The 15,043-nt window shown below is 39.9% G+C and overlaps 1 protein-coding gene across 2 annotated transcripts; it reads left to right on the top strand.

The window, feature by feature from the left end:
* Positions 1-2,389: 2,389 nt before the first annotated feature.
* On the top strand, positions 2,390-13,632 carry wdr61 (WD repeat domain 61). 2 transcript variants are annotated; one of them, XM_047383379.1, is made up of 11 exons: positions 2,390-2,501; positions 2,783-2,821; positions 2,907-2,934; positions 3,588-3,693; positions 4,285-4,457; positions 4,846-4,994; positions 6,457-6,550; positions 8,309-8,402; positions 8,561-8,653; positions 8,912-8,990; positions 13,418-13,632. In XM_047383379.1, exons 2-11 carry the CDS (start codon positions 2,810-2,812, stop codon positions 13,505-13,507), a joined length of 918 nt encoding a protein of 305 aa, XP_047239335.1. In that variant the 5' UTR covers positions 2,390-2,501; positions 2,783-2,809; the 3' UTR covers positions 13,508-13,632. The 2 variants fall into 2 exon arrangements, with proteins under 2 accessions (XP_047239335.1, XP_047239340.1); XM_047383384.1 differs by having other exon boundaries at positions 2,470-2,501; positions 2,757-2,821.
* The last annotated feature ends 1,411 nt before the right edge of the window (positions 13,633-15,043 follow it).

Genomic DNA, 15,043 nt, shown 5'->3' with positions numbered 1-15,043 from the left:
TTCATGGTTGCTTGAACCAATGTAAAGTCACTGCCCTGGACATCTTCAGTGTTGCCTTCAATTAGCTCAACCCCTGTAGTTGAGATCCCCTTGCCTCTCTTGGATGCCATTCAGCTAAATTTATCCGGTGGTTAAGAGCTGTTTTGTTTGGTCCAGCTACAGATATTTACTTAAAACAAAACAACTTATTTTTATAATACACTATATTGCCAACAGTATTGGGTCACACCACCAAATCATTGAATTACCGTGTTCCAGTCACTTTCATGGCTGCAGGTGTATAAAGTTTGGTGTGGAGAGACTTGACTGGCCAGCACAATTAAAATTTGGAATAGGTCTAATACATTTTCTTCAATAGAACTTTACATTTTTATAGAAAATTAGGTCAAAATGCAGGTAGTATGCAACCTATTGACAAAAAAAAAAAAAAAAAATTGATCTCATTGAAAAAAGTATTTGACTATTTATTATTATTATATGTGGAAAAGTTATGCAAATATTGCATGAAAACATCTTTGAAAAACTGCTTATGCTACAATTTCTTAATTACCCTTACAACTGAAAACACTTCTCAGTTCTTTAGTATTTATTGGATAAAGTAATTATGAGATACAGTGAATCTGTAGCTGCAGGTTGCAGACCTCTGCCCAAAGAAAAATGCACATACTGTGTTCTCAGTTATTCTTTCCCATTGAAAGTACTCCACCGTTGGTGGGCCTTTTCTGTCTCCTTACTGTCCACTCAAACCTCAGTCAGTCACGGTGGAGGGCCATTCATACTGACTCTGCTTCTGCTGGAAATTTCTTCTAGTTAACTAAATGCAGCTGCAGTATCATTATAGTTAAAACAAACGCGCTTTTAGGGTCTTCATAAAAAAATCCAAATCTTTTTGCTATTTGTGAGATATAAATAGAACGTCTATTTTCTCCGATTAGCTCCCAAATTGCCCAAAGAATCATGTTAATATTTTATTAATGACATGTAGATTTCCCTTTATTTCATTTAAATGCACTGGGTGTTATAATATAATTCTGCTCAGAATAATGAGCCTATTAAATTCTCACCTTGTATTATTGTTTATACAACAGTGATTTCACAGTTTTACAACAACTTTCCTCTTTGGATTTGCAGCTATTTTGGCATTGATGCCAAACACCTAAAACTACTTTCCACTACGCTCTCTTATGCACTCTTATGGTCAACAAGACAAAAGACTTTAATAAAAGACTATCTTACAGTGCTGTGAAAGGAATGTAGCACAGCTAAAGCCATGTAGGGGATGCAACAGACGTAGAACATGCTGTAGTCAAATGAGAGCAAAACAAACTTCTTAACCAAAGTGAAAAACACTGCAGGATATTGACTGGCCAGAGCTAAAATGGCACGGTTTAGATCATGTGTTAGAATGGTCGCAAGTCACTGACTGGATGCAATCTGCTGGGTTTCCTTAGACAGAAAAACGTTTTATCCAATTTGAATAAATAACTAACTCTGACTGCAATGTTCAATGGTTAGGATTAATTGGAATGTATGTACCTGACTGTTGTGAAGTACCTTGAGACAACATGTGTTGTGAATTGGCGCAATATAAATAAAACTGAATTGAATTAAATGGCCCAGTTAAAGTCCTGACTTCAATCCAACTGATAATCTCTGCCTTGACTTGAAAAACAAACAGAGCATTGGCTATTTTGCAAATATTGGGTAAACATGTCAGACTCTAGATGTCCAAAGCTGGTAGAGACATATCCCAAAAGACTTGATGATAACTGCAAAGACTTGGTCCAACCCAAAATTCTGTGAAGTTCATTAAACTTTTTGTGAATCATTTTGAAAGCCTTGCATTATTTTTCTTCCATTTCATTATTATTATATGCTATTTAGTATTGGTCTATCACATAAAATTCCATTAAAATACATAAAAAATTGATTTTTATGTGAAAAGGTTCAACGCTTTGTAATTCCTTTTGCTAGCCTCTGAATTTAATTGAATTTAATCAATGCATTTAAAAAATTCGCTTTTCTTGATTTTTTTTCAAGAACAAGTGAGTAAATGTGATGCACATTAATTAAATATAACCTGTACTGAAACATTAAGTGTATTATTACTATTATTATTTAATCATGATTATGTACTCACTGAACAAAGTTTTGTTGTTGTTTGGGGGCTGATTTTATGATCATAAATACCATATATGTTTTCATTTGCAACATATTACTGCCATCTGTTTTTGTGATGCCTATTTTTAGTATCTTTAGATAGACGGATACAGGTGCAGAAATACATATTAGGTTCATTGCAAACAAGCATTACTGTCCTGTAATACCTAACTCCACCGCAACCGTGGTGGCGATAGTGAGGCTCTTTAGACGTTTCTCTAACCCCATTAACAAAAAGCCAAGGAAGTCCAAGGGGCGGAAGTTACATCAAGTGTTGTCATGGAGGTTCACATGTAAATCAGTTTGTCCAAATTTCTAATAAATCAGTTGGGATTTTGAAGGTAAGTGAGCACTTCTCGTCATAACGACCTTGTGTATATACCTGCAACGTCGCTTCCGGTACGAGCGAGCTCATAGTGTTTTGACGCAGCTAGCCGCATTTTGTTGCAACGCCAAAATGCTACAAAGTACTAGCCTGCATTAGCTACTACGTTCGTTTCTTTTCTAAATGATCAGGGCAAAAACTAAATAAAAAAAGCTGTTTTCCACATCAGCTCTGTAAATTTTAAAATGGCCGTTTTTACTAAACATTCCAGTAAAACCTACATCACTTTGAACACAGGGTGAAGTACTTCCAGGACCAAAAGCAATGAGTACACAGGTACTGAATACCTTCGTATAGCTTCATGTTCTGCGTGGTGATGTTCGGGCAAAGGTTTTACTTTGTTTTTGTGCTTTGATTTCAGTACAGCATTCTGTTCAAGCAAGAACATGGTGAGTAACACTGATCATAAACACCACCACTGTTTCTGCAACTTTGCAGAACAGGAGTTATAAAAAAAAAAAAAACCAGATCAATGCAAAGAAGCATCATCCACTGCAATCTGGTTTTATGTTGGACCACAGGGACGTGCCTGTACAGCTGTACAGTCCAAGGTGTCCTGCAACTTCCAGATGTCCTTGGTTCAACACACCTGCATCAAATGTATGGCTGATTACCAGGCCTGTGCAGAACCTGACTTCAGGTGTGTTGGACCAGGGGGCCATGTAAAAGTTGCAGCACACCACCCTCGAGGATTGGAGTTGCCCACCCCTGCACAGCAAATGAACATGTCATATATTAAATTATGTGATAATGTTGTTTTCTTGTTACAAACGAATTATTGTAGATAATTATGTGCTTGGAGACACAGATCACAGTCTTGACCTTAAAATAATTTAATTATAAGAGTCCAAATCTGTCTCTGTGTGATTATTTAGCTGATGATCCAGTCAAAAGGGAAAGCATATGTTGTTGTATGGTTGTGTTTGTGGCTGTAGAAAAGTGAAATGATGTGAGTGAAAACTCCTGAGTTTGTTTATTCTGATCAGCAGTCTTGGTTTGAGCTTGAGTTCATTTTTTTTTTCTCATCCTTGTTTCCTGTCAGCTCATGACGATGCCATTTGGACAGCGGCATGGGGCAAAAGTGAAGCAGATGGCTCAGAAACCATCATCACCGGTTCACTGGATGATATGGTCAAAGTCTGGAAATGGTGCGAATTTCTTTGTTTCCAGCACTAAGAGTAATAATCGCTTCCTTCTTGACTTAATTTTCACTTAGATTTCCAGAGGTGTGATTTGTGTGTTATTGTTCTGGTGGATGGCAGTAGCATTGGTAAAATTGTTGTACCACCAGTAAAGGGAGGTTTCTCAGAACTGGCAAATGTTCCTTAAAGGTAACCCTACATGACTTAGAGAGAAGCCAAAGGATTCCTGACCAGCTCCCATGGATAGGATCAATGGTGTATTCAAATATGAAATATGAATATTGATCTGGGAAAAGGAGTGAAGGATAAATGTTCAGCTTTGTCAAATGTGGCTGTTTATGAAACAGCTCACCAGTTTTCCGTTTACATTTCGTCCTTAACAACTATGCCCCTATTTTGAAATCACAAATGTGACTACAGAATTAAAGGAATAGATACAGCAACAGATGCTTTTTCAACTATTTGTTTCTTCCATATCCTCAAATGTAGCTGACGTTGGAATCAATTTAAAACCTAGTTCATAAACCAAAGATGTCCTGCCTTTGATTTGACTTGGATAACGCCTAAAGTAATGTGCATGTCTCACTGTTCCTGCAGGTCAGATGAGAAGATGGAGCTGCAGTGGACTCTGGAGGGCCACCAGCTGGGAGTGGTGTCTGTAGACATCAGCCACAACGGAGCCATCGCTGCCTCCAGTTCCCTCGACGCACACATCCGTCTGTGGGACCTGGAATCAGGAAAACAGATCAAGTCCATGGATGCTGGACCAGGTAGGCGGGGTTTCACAAGTAACGATGAGTTTAGAGGAGGTTATTGTTGCCTTAGTTTTGTATTTCACTTAGACCCTGATTAGCCGAGGATTAAGAATATAATAGGTGGGGTCAGCGATGGTGGCATTGGGGGTTAAGTGCGTGACCCATGTATGCCTCAGTCAGGCATCCTGGCCCGTTGATGCCTTCTGCAATCCCTCACTCAACTCTTTCCACACAATTTCCCTGTCTACTCACTGTCTACAAATACTCTGGAAAAATAATGTATGCGTAAATGCAGATTGTTTTTTTTTTTTATACTATTTAAAATAGAATCTACGTCAAAGGTACACACAACAGACGTAGCTGTTTCATATCCTCCTTCTCTCCCTTTCTCTTGCTTTTTTAGTTGACGCGTGGACGGTTGCCTTCTCTCCAGACTCTAAATACATCGCCACAGGAAGCCATCTTGGCAAAGTGAACATCTTTGGTGTAGAAAGTGGCAAGAAGGAATATTCCCTGGACACTCGAGGAAAATTCATCCTGAGCATAGCTTATGTGAGAATCAGCTGACGGCTTTTTTATGTTACAATTTTGACTTTTTCATTCATAACTCAGCCATTCATTTGAAGTCTTCACCCTCTCAGCCAATGTGTACACTGATGTGGAAAATTACTTGAACCCTGTAGATTTGCTCTGCAAAACATTAATCAAACTAACCTGGTCCAATGTAAAAAAAAAAAGTAATACCTCCTTGATAGTTAAATCATGAATTCTCATGAACCAAATCCTTCGGAAAGCTGAGTGCCATTCCATCAACCACACCCAGGCCTGATTACTGTAAGACCTGTACAACAAAGAAATCCCTTAAATGGAACCTGTCTGATAACACGAAGTAGGCTAAAGTGTGAAAAGCTTTGGATACAGTCATTGATGTTTGTCAGGAAAGTCATTGCAAAGTCATTTCTAAGGCTTTGGGAACCACAGAGAGAGCTATGAATGGAGAAACCATGGAATAGTGCTGAACCTTCCCAGGAGGGGTCGGCCTTCCAAAACTACTCCAGGAGTGGATCGCTGACTCATCCAGGAGGTCCCAAAAAAACTAAAGGAACCCCAGGACATCTAAAGCACTGCAGACCTTACTTGGCTCAGGTAACGTCACGGTTTATGTTTTATCAATAAGAAAGAGACTCAGCAAAGTGGCCTCGTGGAAGGGTTCCAAGGCCAGAACCACTCTTATTTGCCAAGAAACACCTGGATGACCCCCAAAAATATTCTATGGACTGGTTAGACAAAAGTGGGACTTTTGAAAATGATTTTTCACTATATCTGGTATAAGACTACCACGTAATTTAAGAAAAGTGACATACTGACATTCAAAGGTAGTGGTGGTGCTGTGATGATCTGGGGCTGTTTTGCTGCTTCAGGACCTGGATAACGTACTGTAACTGATGGAATCATGAGCTCTGCTCTCTTGGAGAAATCACTGAAGGAGAATATCTGGCCATCAGTTTGTGAGATCAAGCACACATGGGTTGTGTAGCAGAACAATGACCCGAGAGACACCAGCAAGGCCCATCTAGATGGCTCAAAGGAGACAAAAAATTAAGGTTCCGAAGTGACTTTGGCATGAACTTAAACAGCCTGTTCTTGCTTGAAAACTGTCCAGTGTGGCTAAATGAAAACAATTCTGCTACAAAGAGGCCCAAAGTCCTCCAGAGTGACATAAAAAACTAATTGGCAGGTATAACAAACACTCGATGGCAGTCGGTGGCGCCAAGGTTGGCACAGCTAGTTTACATTGGGCCAGGTTGGTTTGAATAGCTTTCCTCTCCTAATAAATAGAATCATACATTTATGCATTTACTCTGGTTATCTTTGTTAAAATCTGTTTAATGATCTGAAATATTTACATGTGACAAAAAAGCAAAAACAGGAGAAATCTGTAAGGGGCAGAAACTGCGTCGCTGCACCATAACTGCAATTTAAGCTTCATTTGACTTTTCTTTTTGCTCCTCAGAGCCCCGATGGGAAGTATTTAGCCAGCGGAGCTATTGATGGGATCATCAACATCTTTGACATTGCCACTGGAAAGCTACTCCACACACTTGAAGGTTGGCCAAATTACAGATTTCTACAATTTCTATGATTATTTTCAGGAATAATCCTTCAAAACTAAACTGACAGATCGAGCATCCTAAATGTTTTCAGCAGCCAGCCCCCTACAGATGGCGAGGAACATGTTTGTTTTTTAATTCTTTGACACATAAGGCTAGGATTAAGCAGTTTGTCTATTAGAGATCTCGGAATAGAGACATTTTCTTTAACATTTTAATTCTGCTGTTAAAAATGTTGCAGTTTATTTTAGATTATAATGCAAATGTCAGAAAAGGCAGAGATTCTGTTTCTCAGGGTTCCTTTGCACTGTGGAAAAGTATGAAATTCTAGTTAAGTATTTTCCAGGTCTGGATAAGCATGTCATCCCATCCATCCTTCTGGTCAGCCAGCCATAGTTGCCTTAAAATGACAAAGATCCATAGAAATCTGACTGTAAACAAAATCTGGAATGTCGCCATGACAAAAGTGTTTGTACCTGGGATTTTTTTCCGAAGATTACTTGACAGGGTTCCTAAGCAGTATTGAAAGGCCTGGAAAAGTAGGACATTTTATTTAACTATTTCCCAGGTCTGGAAAAGCATGGAAAAAAAGAAAAATGAGTATGGGAAATTAGATATCCCAGACTTTTCTCTTGTCTTCACATTTCTAAAGGAAAAAAATCCTAAAAATGCTTAAGAAATGCAGAGGTCTTTACATTGTTTTATATTTAAATGACGTTCTTCATCTTTGACACGTCTCACCTTGATTTTAACTAGGGCTGAAACAATCGTGATTAATCGCTTATTAAAATAACTGTCAACTAATTGAGTAATTGAATAATCATTAACTATAGTATAGAGACTAAAATGTGGCATTTGCTAAAAGAAGAACTTATTCAGAGCAGTAATTGGGCCAAACTTGTACAAAAAATATATACATTTTGCATTTAAGACGAAAAACCTTTTGTCGGTAAACATGCTCTTTTCTTGAACTCTTCGAGCGGCATGGCTTTAGCTTCACCATGTTCAAATTATGTAAGTAAATCTCCTATTAAGCACCTTTTGCTATTTGAATATTAATTCATTATTCCAAAAAATTGTCAACAGTTTAAAATAATTGTTAGTTGCAGCCCCAATTTTAACATTTCACCCATCAGCGTTTGGTTTTGGATTCACTGGCTGAATGCACACGCCTTCAAAAGTCGGGCAGGACCATTTTGCTGGACCCATAGCCTTTAGGCAGGGTCTGTTTAAAATGCTGAACAACGCATTAAAAGTGCAATATTTTTAGAAATTTGAAATGAATGAAATAAAATGCAGAAATGTTCTTAAAGCAAAAATTATTGTTGAAAGAATTTGCATTTGATAAAGAATACTGCAGTCCTAATTCAGCAATTACAACAGTTACAGGTACTAAAATAAAACTCATCTAAGTTGATCCAGAAAATCAAAAGCTAGTTTCAGCGCTGTTGTTTCATTTTTTGTGGAGCCAATAAATAAAGTATTTATAAAATAATTCAGGGTGATTTTTTTTTTTTTTTTTGTACTTAGATGTCCAAAACACTATAAACAATCTGCTTGGAAAAACATTCTAGAAATTTGAGTTTGTAAAGTTTGAAATTAAAAACAATAAAATTTAACATTTATACCTAATACTGTCCAGACAAAAAATGCTGCATATTTTAGGGTTTTGATGTTCACACAATCTGATGAAAGCCATGGAGTTAATGTCCAAAACAAGCCTGGAGCTGAGAACTTTGTTTCGTGTGTCCGCAGGTCACGCCATGCCCATCAGATCCCTCACCTTCTCCCCGGACTCCCAGCTGCTGGTCACAGCCTCCGATGACGGATACATCAAAATATACGATGTGTAAATTCCCTAATCCCCTCTGTAGATAACATTTAAGTACTTTAGATTTTTTTTAGACATTTCAGTAAAACATGGGGTGAAACATAAAATGTACAACTTCTAGGTATTGAAGTAAGTAAGTGGTGAAAGATTAAAGCTTTGCTGTATCTCTTTCACAGACAACATGCCAACCTTGCCGGCACGCTGAGCGGTCATGGATCCTGGGTTCTTAATGTTGCGTTTTCTCCGGATCACACCCACTTTGTCTCGAGGTAGAACAACCCACCCTAAACGGATCAGTTCTTCCACAGCTAAATGTATTATAACTGGCTGTATCATTGGATGTTTATGATGATGTGACGGCAGGTAGCTGTGTCAGCAGTAAGCCAGCGTGTCTCTGTTGGATAGTGTCTACTTTCCCATGCGTGTTTTGTTAGCTGAATCTGTTCATTTCACTGTGCCAGCATAAACGGAGCAGCCTGAGCTAAACTGTAAGAAATGTAAAATGTTCTCCCCTCTGCTCCCCTCAGCTCATCTGACAAGAGCGTGAAAGTTTGGGACGCCAGCTCCAGAGCTTGTATCAACACTTTCTTCGACCATCAAGACCAGGTGACAAACCTGACTCTCTTCTGGTTTTTTATGCTCGCATTCAGAGCGGAAATCTGCTCAACAGTAGATCTTTGAGATTTTCTGGGACTGACCAACCCACAGTACTGAATATAATTCTGATACCCATGAGTAAAATCCTGTGCAACCAACCATCTTCAGAAGTTCACATGTTCTGTGAAGGACTCAGAGGTTTGTTAGAGAACATAAGTTAACAAACATCATCATAAAGGCCAAAAAACATACAAGACAGGATGTGTAATAGTTTAAAATAGGGTTCGGTCCTGAAACAATCTTCAGTTCATCTGAAAAGTACAGCTACAAACTCAACAACAAATCGCTCATCTAAACTAACAGCATGGGTAAGGACAACATTAATCAGTGAAGCTGTGAACAAGCCCATGGTAACTCTGGAGGATCTGTAGGGATCCACAACTCTGGTTGGAGAATATTTCTCTTAAAACATTTGCTGTTGCAAGTGGCAATAAGAAAGCCATAAGAAGTCCTGTTTTCAGCATTTGTAATCCAAGTGGAAGAAGCTCCTCTGATCAGGCCATATCAACATTTGTTTTTGTATTTTTTTAGGCCTATTTGCAAAACATGCTAGGTGTGGCAGGAAACAAAAATTGCACTTTTCTCCGAAAATACAGTTACCACTGTGTAACATAGTGGTGGCAGCATCATGCTGGGGGATTCTTTCCTTCGGCAGGGATAGGGGAGCTGGTCAGGGCTGATGGATGGAGCCAAATATGGGGCAATCCTGGAAAAATACATCTAGAGGCTGTAAAAGACTTGAAACTGGTGCAGAGCGTCACCTTCCGACTAGATCAAAGCATGGTAATGAATTTTAACGGCCTAGTCAAAGTCTAGACCGAACATCTACACAACATAGTGGGAATCACTACTTTGTGCGGTCTGTTACTTAAAATCCCAATAAGATGCGATTTTCTTGTTGTAAGGTAACAAAGGGTAGCAAAAGTTTAAGGGTTTGAATACTTTTCCAAGGCACTTTTTATACTGATGTGCATTTGAGGATATTGGTATCACCATCATGGAGTAGACCAACTCTGTGATCTCTGAGCTCAAGCAAAGCCGTGTTAGTATGGAGCTAAATTGGGGCCATAAAGTTTGTTCAGAAGAAAAACATTTGAACCTGAAAAATTATTTTGAACCTCCCCCCAAAAAATGTGAAAACTGGAAAAAAAAGTTTTGCAACTGGAGAAAAAAAAACTAATGTGAAACTGGAAAAAAACAAGTTCAAAACTATTTTTCAGATTCAAGTTTTTTTTTTTTTTACTTGCAGATTTTTTTTTCGGCTTCAAACTTTCGGCCCTGTTTTGGCGTAGGGGGCGGGGCCTCGGATCACGGGGGTGAGGAATGACTGACAGCTGGCTGAACAACATATTCCCAGCTGCTGCATTCAGGGACCGTGGGAACTGGAAATATCTGTAATACATCATCGATATTCTATATATATATGTGATTGGTTTTGAAAGATAACATGCTTCACCGATAGAAGCAGCTTACATGAATACACGACGCACATCTCAGAGGAGAAAATATGATCTTGACAGATTTGCACAGCATTTTAAGTCCGTGTTGGAGATTTCCCATGCTTTCAACATCAAGCAAAAGAACCGCCAGACTAAGCGACAGTATGAAACCAGATCCAAAACGAGCCGGTATTTTCCGAATATCCTTGCATAATTAAGCCTGGACTTGTTTTCACATGGACTGGACTCGGGTTTCGGTTTCTGGTGCATTTTTGATTTAAACATGTTTGGGCTCCATTTATTACTTTTCATGAGACTGTCATACAACAACAGTGTCTTCAGTCAGAGGCTTGTTCAGATCTGTTGTAAGACGGAGCGCTACAGGAGATCCTTCCTGCCCACAGTCATCAGCATCTACAACGGCTCTTTGAAGAAACCTTCATAATGAGCTACAACAACATTAATGGGATTAATAAGTGTCACTGTTCTAGTAGCCCGGGCTGTTTTTTTCTGATCTCCGCTCTTCATTGTCAGCTCAGCTGGCCGCCCTGCAGCGCATGTTCATGTGTTACAGATCAGCTGTTCGCCAGCACGCAGCAGAGCTGATCTGCCTGACTGGAGCAGAGGAGAGGTTTGTCCGAGCTGCCGCACCCTGTTGGCGGTCAGACCTCTCGGAGTTTCTCCGGTCCTTGGTCCCCAGAAGCGATCACACTCTATCTAACACTGACTCTTAAATGAACGACTCTCAAACAGTTTCTAACTTTCAGCTCCTTTAATCTAAATTAGGCAGAGGAATGATTACAGAGATCAGCGCCGAGGCTCGTCTCGGACCGTCGTTGTCTTTGAAAGGATGAGGAAGAGCCCCGAAAGAAGGTCACATGTAGTTTTATATCTGGCACTCCGATGCAATGGATGTACCCTCCCTCAGTGATTATCAGTAGACTGTGTCACCATTGTGGTGTCTATCTGGTACGTTGTGTAGTAGCTGGTGTCCATCCGTAATCTAAGTGTGCTCCTGGATTCTAATCAAACCAGTTACAGCCTGCTCCACCATCAAACCTAGTGCCCCAGCCACAGGTCATTCATGACAAACCTTGGGCCATTTATCTTTGTAATGTGTGTCGATGAGCATTCTTGTCCTATTCTAACAAAAAGGAGACATTAGAACTTATGCTTTATATCATTAAGGTATAAATGGGAAAAACTGCGGGCTGCACGGTGGCGCAGTTGGTAGCACTGTTGCCTTGCAGCAAGAAGGTCCTGGGTTCCATTCCCTGCCTGGGGTCTTTCTGCATGGAGTTTGCATGTTCTCCCTGTGCATGCATGGGTTCTCACCAGGTACTCCAGCTTCCTCCCACAGTCCAAAGACATGCATGTTAGGTTAATTGGTCTAAATTGTCCTTAGATGTATGAATGAGTGTGTGCTTGGTTTTTTTGTGTGTTGTCCTGCGATGGACTGGCGACTTGTCCAGGGTGTACCCCGCCTCCCACCCATAGACTGCTGGAGATAGGCACCAGCTCCCCCGCGACCCACTATGGAATAAGCGGTAGAAAATGACTGACTGACTGGGAAAAACTGCTATGAGTCATATAAATAAACATTATCCTTAACAGGTTGATATGGCATAGTTTAGGGCACAATGGTCCAGCAAAATATCAGCGTCCCAGAAACTGTCGCCTCTTCTGTACTTGATGCGTCTGTGCAGGGCGCTGGGCCGGTGATTCAGCTCGTGGGCAGGTGGTTCACGGGCTGAATCACTGGCCCAGCGTCTGTGAAAGGCGGTTATTAAAACTAAACATTCACAAAATAAGAAATGCCTAAGCCACCGGTCCACTGGGGATTTCCTCGGTTACCCCGTATGCCAGTTTGCCCCTGGCTGTGAGTCACTTCAATAAATGGAGACCAAACATGTTTAAATCAAAAATGCACCAGAAACCGAAACCCGAGTCCAGTCCATGTGAAAACAAGTCCAGGCTTAATGATGCAAGGATATTCAGAAAATACCGGCTCGTTTTGCATCTGGTTTCATTCCTGCTGCTTAGTCTAGCGGTTCTTTTGCTTTATGTTGAGAGCATGGGAAATCTCCAACACGGTCTTAAAATGCTGTGCAAATCAGTCAAGATCATATTTTCTCCTCTGAGATGCGTGTCGTGTATTCACGTAGCTGCTTCTATCGGTGAAAAAACCAATCACATATATATAGAATATCGATGATGTATTACAGATATTTCCAGTTCCCACGGTCCCTGAATGCAACAGCTGGGAATATGTTGTTCAGCCGCTGTGTTGAGCTGTCAGTCATGATTCCGCAACCCTGTGATCTGAGGCCCCGCCCCCTACGCCAAAGCAGGGTCAAAAGTTTGACGCCAAAAAAAAAAATCTGCCAAGTTCGAAAAAAAACTTGAATCTGAAAAATAGTTTTGAACTTATCTTTTCCAGTTTCACATCAGTTTTTTTTTTTCAGTTGCAAAACTTCTTTCAAGTTTTCCAATTTTTTGGGGGAGGTTCAAAATAATTTTTCAGGTTCAAATGTTTTTCGTTTGAACAAACTTTATGGCCCTAATTTAGCTCCATATATTAGCCCAGTGTTCAGTAGAACTCAGACGCACTTGGGGAGTTGGATCTGTTCGCCTGCGAAGGCGCTGGTCGAATATAGCACAGCTCCTCTGAGATCACAGGCCGTCGAGTCTGCTTGGGTTGTGGTGCTCATTGTCTGGTCTCTGCAAAACCAATAAATCTAGCGTTTAGGATGTCATCAGTGGATTTTGGAAGCAATTGGGAACAGCTGTGAAAAGCCTGGTGTAGCATTCATGAGCAGAAGTGTTTTTAAAACTGTATTGAAGCTAGTTGGACACATTTGTTTTATAATTTACTGCTATTGACTTCATACTAAGTTGACACAGTACTTGTAAGCACTCTGCTCCTGGTGACCTCAGGTGTGGTGCGTGAAGTACAACAGCAACGGCTCAAAGATCGTCTCGGCCGGTGACGACCGCGCCATCCACATCTACGACTGCCCGTTATGATGAAGAGGAGGAAGGGTCCCAAAGATACTCAGATGGCATACATTCAGAATGGGGGGGGGGTAGAAAATGTGTTTAGATTGTTTTGCACTGGCCAAGTTTGGCCAAATAAAAGATTTGTTTTGGTACATTTGTTTCTGTTGTGTTGGTGTTAGTTAAACCTATTAGTCAGTGATTCATGCCATTTATAGAAATCTACATAGACTGCAATATTTAAACTGAATGAGGTTACAAATAATTGATTTAATGGTGATTCCCATAATATAACTTAGGCTTTGGAAAGTTTTTTTTTAATGAATCAACACTTCCAGCTTTATGCTTTTACCCTTTTCCAGGTCTGGATAAGTTTGTACAAAAGAAGAGTATGGAAAATACTTTATTTTCTCCTTTGATTGTTTTCAAGGGCAGTCTAGTCCAACAAAGTTTTATAAATGAAATGGATTTCTCATTGATTCATTAATTTGACAATCTTGCCAAATCTTTGGTTTCAACATTTTACTCGTCAATATATTGGTTTTTGGGCCTAAAAAGTGCAAAACAAAACATTAAAACAGCTATTTTTTTGGAAGTTAAAGGTTCCTAAACTTTGCTTTAAAGAACATACATTTTGCCTACAATACTCCCTTATTTGACAAGTCCCAGACCTCTACATTTATAAATGGAGCTAATCTAAGAAAGCTCAGATGCCATAAAAGTTGTGAAATGGCCCAAATATAGAAGTTTGTAATGAATAATATGTAGGAACCCTCTAAATATGAACCATAACACATTACAATTGAGAGTATGTCAGCCTGTCGAGGATAAACAGGTTTGGAGAAACTAAAATATATATTAATGGAATGCTGAGTGGAAGGAAAAACTGTAGTCGAGGAAGGTGCACAACTAACACCATTAACTTTGTTTCAAGAGTCATCATACACCCATGTGTTTAGGGCATGAATAAATAAATGGTCTGAATAAATAGAGCACCTTTCTCACTGACCACTTGGAGCTTTGCACCAGAACCACATTCGTCCAGTCACACAAACTCATTCATACACATTACCTGGATCAATGTGCCCTTGAGTAAGTAAACGCATATCACGACATTAGGCTGGAATTGAATCAAACACTTTCTGATTGCATGACTGATCTCCCCATTTAGCTGTAGTCGCCCCATACACTTCAGTCCTTTTCTTCTTTGGTAAGAAACTTTTGACATGTTGTTCAGGAGTGGCTTAAAGCAAAAAGCCTGACAGATGTAGCCCATGTCTTTGTGCTGTTACTCTTTAGGTACCGGCTCCAGCCTGCATTCCACACCTTGTGAATCTCACCCAAACTCTTAAATAGCAGTTGCTTCCCAGTTACTTTAAATTAGGGTATCCCTGTTGCTTGCGTACATTTTTCTTTAACCAGTTTTTTCTTTCACTCAGCTTTCCATTGCTTGGATACAGCACCGTCTGCTGCACAGCTGCCAAGTAAGGCAGTCTTCAACAGGGATTCAAAGAAATAAGTTATTAATTTGCGCCTGTATGGTTACAGCAGCTGGATAAAGAGCTC

Source organism: Girardinichthys multiradiatus, chromosome 2 (genome assembly GCF_021462225.1).
Source record: "Girardinichthys multiradiatus isolate DD_20200921_A chromosome 2, DD_fGirMul_XY1, whole genome shotgun sequence".
Classification (NCBI taxonomy): domain Eukaryota; kingdom Metazoa; phylum Chordata; class Actinopteri; order Cyprinodontiformes; family Goodeidae; genus Girardinichthys; species Girardinichthys multiradiatus.
This window is presented reverse-complemented; position numbering and strand designations above follow the sequence as displayed.

What these genes read in the sequence shown, in the direction of transcription:
- wdr61 (XM_047383379.1), top strand. An exon ending in TCTGTTCAAGCAAGAACATG is followed by an intron (nt 2,935 to 3,587) that starts GTGAGTAACACT and finishes GTTTCCTGTCAG; the next exon opens with CTCATGACGATGCCATTTGG. An exon ending in ATGGTCAAAGTCTGGAAATG is followed by an intron (nt 3,694 to 4,284) that starts GTGCGAATTTCT and finishes CTGTTCCTGCAG; the next exon opens with GTCAGATGAGAAGATGGAGC.